This window comes from Toxotes jaculatrix, chromosome 10 (assembly GCF_017976425.1).
Source record: "Toxotes jaculatrix isolate fToxJac2 chromosome 10, fToxJac2.pri, whole genome shotgun sequence".
NCBI classification, from domain to species: Eukaryota; Metazoa; Chordata; class Actinopteri; family Toxotidae; genus Toxotes; species Toxotes jaculatrix.
This window is the reverse complement of record NC_054403.1, coordinates 9665575-9673639: the sequence shown is the minus strand read 5'-3', so window position 1 is coordinate 9673639 and position 8065 is coordinate 9665575. Positions and strand designations below refer to the sequence as shown.

The 8065-nt window shown below is 42.9% G+C and overlaps 1 protein-coding gene across 2 annotated transcripts; it reads left to right on the top strand.

The window, feature by feature from the left end:
• The first annotated feature begins 508 nt into the window (after positions 1–508).
• Positions 509–7891, top strand: hmmr (hyaluronan-mediated motility receptor (RHAMM)). 2 transcript variants are annotated; one of them, XM_041047399.1, is made up of 20 exons: positions 509–645; positions 893–991; positions 1102–1184; positions 1312–1389; positions 1556–1744; positions 1865–1951; positions 2095–2206; positions 2299–2364; positions 2615–2688; positions 2801–2871; positions 2946–3313; positions 3416–3564; positions 3657–3892; positions 4846–4962; positions 5074–5274; positions 5371–6084; positions 6173–6245; positions 6870–7046; positions 7164–7326; positions 7462–7891. In XM_041047399.1, exons 1-20 carry the CDS (start codon positions 600–602, stop codon positions 7476–7478), a joined length of 3120 nt encoding a protein of 1039 aa, XP_040903333.1. In that variant the 5' UTR covers positions 509–599; the 3' UTR covers positions 7479–7891. The 2 variants fall into 2 exon arrangements, with proteins under 2 accessions (XP_040903333.1, XP_040903332.1); XM_041047398.1 differs by having other exon boundaries at positions 1099–1184.
• Positions 7892–8065: the final 174 nt, after the last annotated feature.

Here is an 8065-nt window from a genome sequence, read left to right as displayed (position 1 = left end):
AACTAATGTTAATTTCCTTTGGTGCACAGAGTCCACATGCCCACAACTGTGAAAAACATGAAAAATATTACCAAACGTGAGCCTGTATGAATGTTATAGCTTCCTATCCCAATGTTTTGAGCATTACAACACATATATTTTTAGTATTTTTTTCAGTAATTATGAATGAATATAAATTAAATTCGACATTTGATTGGAGCATAAGAAAGAGAGACACGTTATGCTGCATAAGTATGACGTTCTGGGCTAACAGAGTGGCTAACAGAGGATAATCGATTAAAGATTATTCATGGGATGGGCAGTGTAAATATTCCATCCGATTAATAACACTGCCATACGTAAACGCACACACACACGTGCTCGTTCAGACCATAGACTGGTTCAGACGTTAGGTTTGAGTGGAGAGGATGACAGGGAGGAGAGGGACGGCGTCATCCAACACTGGCTGCCTATTGGTCATACGTACGTAAACGTGCGTATGACATTATTTTTGAAATTTCAGCGGTGAAGCGTCTGTTGTTGTGAGCCGTCGGGAGCTGTCCCGCAGCTTTATCGATACGGATAGAAATTCAAATTTAGTTACATACACCGGCTGAGAAATGTCTTTTTCAAGAGCCCCTTTGAAAAGGTTCAACGAGCAAGTGGGTAAGTTACGTGAAAAAAAACAGTAGCATGTTAGCAAATTATGCACGTAGGTAAAGTTACTCAACGGTAAGTAGCTTATGTTAGCTGGCGTACGTTATGTAGGCAGCAAACGTTATACTTTGTCTGTGTGATAGCCTGTGTCCTGAAAACAAAGCAAGCAACGCAGGCTGGATATTTAAGCTAACAAAGAAGGAGCACCAGTGTTTGCTTGACGCTAACTTAGCTAACGTTGTGCTTTTGGCTGAAGGCTGTGCCCCTCCACCGGGGTCCTATGAGATTAAACCTGGGGACCTGAAGGGAGCTGCGTCCTTCGACAAATCTGACCGATTCAGACCTCTTAAGGCAGGTGGGTAAATCTAATAAGCGCAATACAAGAAGGAAAGAAAGCGAATAAGTAATCTTATCTAGAATATAATGTGTGGCGCTACTTATTTTCATTACCCGTGTCTCCAGCAGCTGGAACTCTTCTGCCACCGCCATCGCCTTCCAGAAATGTCCTGGTGTCACCTGTCCGCAGGACTTTGTCTGTTGATGGTCTTGTAAGTTTTCTGTCACTTCAGCAACGTAGTAATGCCACTCCTCTGGCTCTTCATTAAACAGATCTGTTAGTCCTACAGCTGCTTCTGTCACAAAACTATCCCTGTTTATTGCCTTGTCAAAACTTAGGTTGAGGGGTCAAGTGTAAAGAAAGAGAAGAATGGCATGACCGTGGAGAGGAAACAGCAGAAACTCTTGGAGAAAGAGGTACTCTTTATTCTCTGTCATTGGTTAATCACAAAATATTTGTGATCTTTCTTTCTCTGTGATTATTGGTTCCTGTTACTCTGAAAAACTGCTAAACCAATAGATGTTTACATTGTCATTGTTTCTGCTGTGTGGGAGTCAAACACTTAGCTTTGAATCCTTTCAGATAAGGTCCTTGGTTCAGCAGCGAGGGGAGCAGGACCGTCGCTTGCAGGCCCTGGAAGAGGAGCTGAAGAAGGTGGAGGCCAAACTGCTGGCTGCAGTCAGGGAGAGGACAGGCCTCGCTGCCAGTGTTACCACCCTTGAAAGACAACGGGCTGAGCTCAAGAAAGTGAATGAGTTCCTAAAAAACAAGGTGGGTGTGGTTTTGATGCTTTAGTGTATTAAGAAATCTTGTCTTAGGTGTTAAAAAGTCTTTTTTTAAATTTCTCAGCAGTGCTGTGTGGAAATTGTGACTGAGTACATGTTTTTTTAGGTTTCTGCTGACACTACAAAAAAGAGAATCAATTCACTAACAATGGAGTTGATGGAGGCCAGGAACACTTTGGATGTTAAAAACAAGGTAGTATACTTGTGTAAACGTAACCCCCCTCATTATTCAGTAAAATACTTCATTCATGGTTTATTCTCTGCCAGACATTAAATAGCACATTTTCAACTGCATTAGTTTGTGCTGATGTTTTGTGTGTACATGTGTGTGCCCAGGAGTTAAGTGTCCTGCAGATTAACACTGAAGGCCAGCTGAAGGTACTAGAAACTGACCTCCATGCTGCGAGGGCTACGGTCACAGCTCTAAAGGACAGGAACAAGGACTTGGGTAAGATTTATGTACATATAGTGCTATCAGGAAGACAAATGTGTTTGCCAGCATGTTTTGATTAACTAATCAGGGCTTTTACCTTTTTATAGAGGACCTCCATCAAGTGACAAAAATCCAGAACGAAGAGATGGAGAATGAGAATGCACGGTTACATGGTGAGTTCAGTGTATTTCACGCCTTTTCGTTTGTAGCCCTTTGTTCATGTTGGCTCATAACTGTAAAGAAAATACACATTTTACACAAGTAGACAACTATTTCCTAGTTACAACATTTCTCATTCTGTCATCTGCACATAAAGATGCTTGTATGTCCCTAATACTGTAAAGGTCACAGGTGATACAATCCCAGCTTGTGTGTTTGGGTTCGCCTGCTTATTACTGCCCACAATGGTGTGTTGTTTTCCAGCTGTGATACGGGAGCTGAGGGAGGAGATCAGAGTTGTGCAGGGATATCTGGACACAGCAAATGACCAGATCCAGGTAAAAACTAAAAGCCTACATGAGCAAGTCATCCATAATTGGGTGTCTTTCGTCCTTTTTTTTTTAGTCATACTTTATGAAAGACATGCCTGGTCTATTTGTGTGTTTGTAGGATCTCCGCTTGAAGCTTCAAGAAAAGACGCATGAGAGCACTGTTGCAGGTTCTCAGCTGGAGAAAGTGAAGTAAGCAAATGCTTAATGGAAGTAAGTTAGATCTCAACTGTGCACCATGATGCTCACTTGTCACTTCTCCGCAGGCAACTAGAAACCGAGGTAGAACAGCGCAGCGCTGAGCTAGAAACCACAAAAGATATGCTGAGACAAAAAGAGGAGGAGGCACAGAAATTCCAGCAAGAGCTGCAGGCGTCAACGGATGCTTTACTGGAAGTGGAGAAGAGGTTGGAGAACCAAGAGCTGGAGCTTAAGTCTGCACGAAAGTCAGCAAGTGACATGGAGGAGGAAATGAAGTTGACCAACCAAGAAGTTCACAACTCTCAAGCAACAGTTCGGCAGCAGGAGGCAGAGCTTGCCAGACTGAGAGAGGTGCTCAGACGAACGGAGAAGGAGCTGGATGAGAGAGTGGCACATCTCGAACAGCGGTGTCTTTTCTCTGAGGAAGAGAGGAGTATGTTCACCAAAATCCGTTTGCTGTGTTAATTACAATAGCAAAAATGTGTTGTCAGTTATGTGATGCATGTGTTGTATGCATTTTCTTGTTTGGCTACAGGCAGGACTCAGGAGGAGGGGCTGAGGAGGGTGCAGGAGCTAAAGACAGAGCTCAGCTTGCTAAAGGAGGCTAAAAGAGATGAGGAAAAGAGACACATTCAGCTCCAGCAGGAACATGCTGCTCTTACTGAGGAACTGACGAAAGAAAAGGTTACACAAACATTTTCTCTTACATGGCAAATTCTTTTTAGATGAATAGAGTGACATTTCAGCTGTAACTTACTCTTCCCTGTTTTCTACAGGCGCTTGTAGACTCCCTGTCTGTGCTGGTGGAGCAGGAGAGGGAGGACTCCGAGGAGCGGCTGAAACAGTTAAAGGAGGAGATGGAGGAGGTGCTGGGAGAGCTCGCTGTCTTGGAGGAACAGGAGCAGAAGAGGCAGGAGGTGGTGGAGAAAAGTCAGGAGGCTGTCCAGAACCTGCAGGAGGAAAACAATGAGCTGGAGAGACAACTGAGTGATACCAGGGCACTGCTGGAGAGGTGAGCACCCAAAGGCCAAATACGTTGACAAGAAGTGTTTACAGAAAAGAAACAGTAAAGGTGAAACTTGCACGTCCAAACATTTTCTTCACAAGAATCGAGAATGGAGTTTGAAAGTTGTACTTACATTAAAGACGTCCTGCTCACTGCACTTGCAAAACAACACCTTTGTTTTTTTTTTGTTTTTTTGTTTTTTTTTTCTTTTTTTCTTTTTTTGGATTTGTTGTCACTGCCTGTGTTACTATTTAGAGTTACAGGCAACTGGCAACATGCCCCAGAATTTAAAGTAGAGAAAAATAATTGACAGGTTGCCAGTCCATCACAGGTTTGACATCGACAGTGTGGGTCACTGTCTATTTCTGTTTATGAGCAATTTCAAGTTTGCAAGTCACCTCACTATCTTGTTTTTGGAATATGTGGGTAACCAGGGTCATTGGAGGGGCATGTTTTTTTTTTTTTGTTTTTTTTTTATTAGACAGCTGAGAGTAGAGATGGACTGAAAATAATGGCAAGGAAAAAATAGTATGCCTGACACACTACAAATGTCCTGAATTTGAACCCAGGCTTGCAGTTTTTTTTAATGTTCAGTTTGCAACTAGGGCAACTAACGGTGATTTCATAGTTTTTTGTCAGTTATTTTCTGAAGTATTAGATTAAGTTGTTTAGTTAGTGTATGGAATGAGGTTGAGTAGTGACAGTTTCTCAGAGGTTAGGATGGTGCCTTCAGATGTCTTGTTTGGTCAGCAGTACAAAACCTTGTTTTTCATTTTTGCTTGTAAAATGATGTAAATGATTGATGGAATACCCAAATCAAATAGCTGCAGACTTATTTTCACTCAACTATTAGAAAAGAACAGCATATAAATATGTAAAATGTCAGTCTTATGAAGAGGCGTCTCTCAGTAAAGGTATCTACTTTTAACACATCAAAAATATGTGCTTGTCGTTTTTAGCAAGAGCAATGATGTGGCAGCTTTGGAAGAGCAGCATTTAGCAGCCACGAGAGAACTCCAGGAAGCATACACAAACTCACTGAGCAAGATGGGAGACACTGTCACAGAGATGGAAAGGTGAGCGCTCAAGTGTCAGTATTTCTGGAACATCGGTTTGATTTGTGTTGGCATTTAGCTTAAGATTCTGTCAATGTGTGAGCTTCACGGACTGCTTGTCTTACTTTTCAGTGCCAGAGAGGCTCTGAAGGGAGCAGAGGGGAGACAGAGAGAACTGGAAGAGGAGATGGAGAGAGTGACCCAGCAGATGAAGGAGGAGATGGACAAAGTGGTTAAAGAGAAAGAAGCGGAGATCAAGAGAGTGAAGGAAGGGTTTGAGGAGCAGCAGGAGAGACAGTCAGCTGAAGCGAAAGCCAGAGAGGAGAATGCAAGGTATGCTTCAAATTCACTTTCAGTCTGGGTTGAAATAACTGTCACTTTTCTATCACTTTTTTTTTTATGTTTCCTTTTTCCTTTTTGATTTGATAGAATGTTGCTGGAGCTGCAGACTCGCCTTGTGCAGAAAGATGAGGAGATGAAGGCCATGGAGGTGAACCACACCGGCCTGATCAGTCAGCTACAGCAGGAGCTACAGCTGCAGACAAAGGAGAGGGAAGAGGCCCTGGGGCAACTAGAGGAACAACGAGGTCAGAGTGTTACTCTGTTCCAAAATGAGAAGGAAAAAGCACAGAGACTACTAGAGGAGGTCAACCTGGAAAAAGAGGAAATAATGGAACAGCTCCAACAAGAAAGAGAAGAGAGAGTTAAAATTCAGACAGCACTTCAGGAGGAAAGGGGAGCATTGGAGGTTGAAAGGAAAGACCACCAGCAGGTCAGGTCAGAAGTGATCAGACTGCAGGCCGAGCTTGAGAGGGTAGGTGAGGAAAACAAGAGTCTCCTGTCTCAAGTAGAACTCAAAGACCAGTCCAGGCTCGTGCTTGAAAGTCAACTAAACATGGCAGAGCAGGAGAGAAAAAAGCTTCAGTCTCACCTAGACGATGTTGAACAAGAGTGTGCGAGCTTCCAGGCCCAATTAGACCTCATGGAGGCCCTGCAGCGTGAGCTGGAAGAACAACGACAAGGCTGCCGGGCTCTTCAGGAGCAGGTGGAAGTACTAACTCAGGAGAAAGTTACACTGCAGTGGGAGATGGAGGAGCAGCGACAGGAACTGCAAAGACAAATAACTGAAGCACAAGAGCAGAGGTGAGTGAGATTTTTGTGTGTGATTTATAGATTTTTTTTTTCTTTTTTAGAGTTTGCAGATTTTAACTCCTCAATCCTTTCTTCTAAGCTCCCTGAGTTCAGAGGCAGAACACTGGAGGAAGCAATACGAGGAGCTGTTTGCTAAAGTCAAGCCCTTTCAGGTCAGTAGTCGCTACATGAGTTAAGTAAAATGCAAAATGTCAGAATATCCCAGAATATCTTTCATTAAAGCTGAACTAATCATTATGTCATGTAAGGCATAATGTGTCACTCTTAGTGATGAAACCACAGATAATTATCACTCGTCTGCTGTTCCACTTAGCTCTAAGGAGCATTTTGGTGTCTTTCAGCTCATGGTTTTGGTTTTACAGGGACACAGTTTCACTGTTTTGATTCGGTCTCCCTGCTCTCATGTCCTGCCGCAGCTGTTTCAACAAAAAATAAAAACTGTCTCATAAACCCACTGTATGTTACATGCTCAGCACCAAACAGCAGACAGACAAACTTAGCAGCTATCTGGTGAACCTAGTGAAGAGCTGGATTTGTCCTGCAGCAGTTGGACAGTTGTATTTGCAGTCATTTGTCAGGTGGCCAGAACTACAACTCCAGATGAATGCTCTTGCTCCAACTCTGCTCGACGTGGAAAACTGTTTTCTAACATGTTTGCCAAATAAAAAAATGTTGCGTTGCAGTGTTGTTTACAGCTTGTTGCACTGCCCCCAAGTGGCCAAAACACTCAGTTCATGGAGGTTTAAGTCAATGTTCACATTCGTGTGTTTCCACAGGAACAGCTCAATGCCTTTGCAGCAGAGCGAAATGCACTGCTCAATGAGAACGGGGCAAACCAGGAGGAGTTAAACAAGTTGTCTGATGCTTACGCTCGCCTGCTGGGCCACCAGAACCAGAAGCAGAAGATCAAACACGTGGTGAAGCTGAAAGATGAGAACATCTTGCTGAAACAGGTAAAACACAAGAGCAGCGCTGTCTGCTTTCCAAAACACACACGCGTTTTGTCTCAAGCTCAAGTGCTTGTACTTCATCCCCCCTTTTCCTGGCTGTGTGTGTGTGTGTTTGTGTAGGAGGTGTCTAAGCTTCGCTCCCAGGTGAGCCGGCAGAGGAGTGATCTGGAGCAGCTGAAGTCAAAGCTCCCCGGTGCTCCACGCCGCAGGTTTGATCCCAGCAAAGCTTTCCAGCACGACAAGGAGAACAGGCAAAGTGAAGCAACTGAACCTCTTAAAGAAGGTAAGCAGTAAACTGACCTCTCACCTTGACACCCTGAACCCTTGGAGAAATGACAAGCTGTGATATAACAGTTATTTATCATTTTTGTTGATGATTTTCACCTTATTTGGCCTATTTCTTTCTTTGTTTTGTCAGGGAATCATTATGAATAATGGAGCTCTTCTATCAAACAAGAACTGATTGGCTGACAAATTTAATTTCAAAGGTTTGGTCTTTTGAATAACTAAACCCCTAACAAGTATTAACTGTATTCCCACATGCAGATGCTTTACAGCCCCTTGATATAAGGAGTCTGAAGATTTATTTGTTTAGATTTTTAAAAAGAAATGTGTGTGCAGGAGCCATGTGTGAAAATAATGAGGATATAGATGGGAGCAAGTCTTAAGTGCTCACATTTGAGAGCACAGGAGCGTAGTTGGCATTAAAGTAAGATGCATTTTAGTGTTAAATGTATTTTGGAATTTTATCCTTCTGGCTTTCTTAGCAATTCTTAGGGCAGCAGTACTAATAACTATTTCATGTGGAGTAGCTCTTTATAAACCTTTCTTCTTTGTAAATAAAGACAGATTTTAATACTCTTCTTAAACGAAAGTCTTACAGAGATTTATTTACTTCCCAAATGTAAAATTGTTGTGTTCTAGGCCTTTGTTGCTTGGGTCCTTTTGGCCATATCTGTCCTCAGCCAGTAGAGTGCACTCTAGGACTACAGCCACAAGATGTAGCACAGCACAAGGCTATT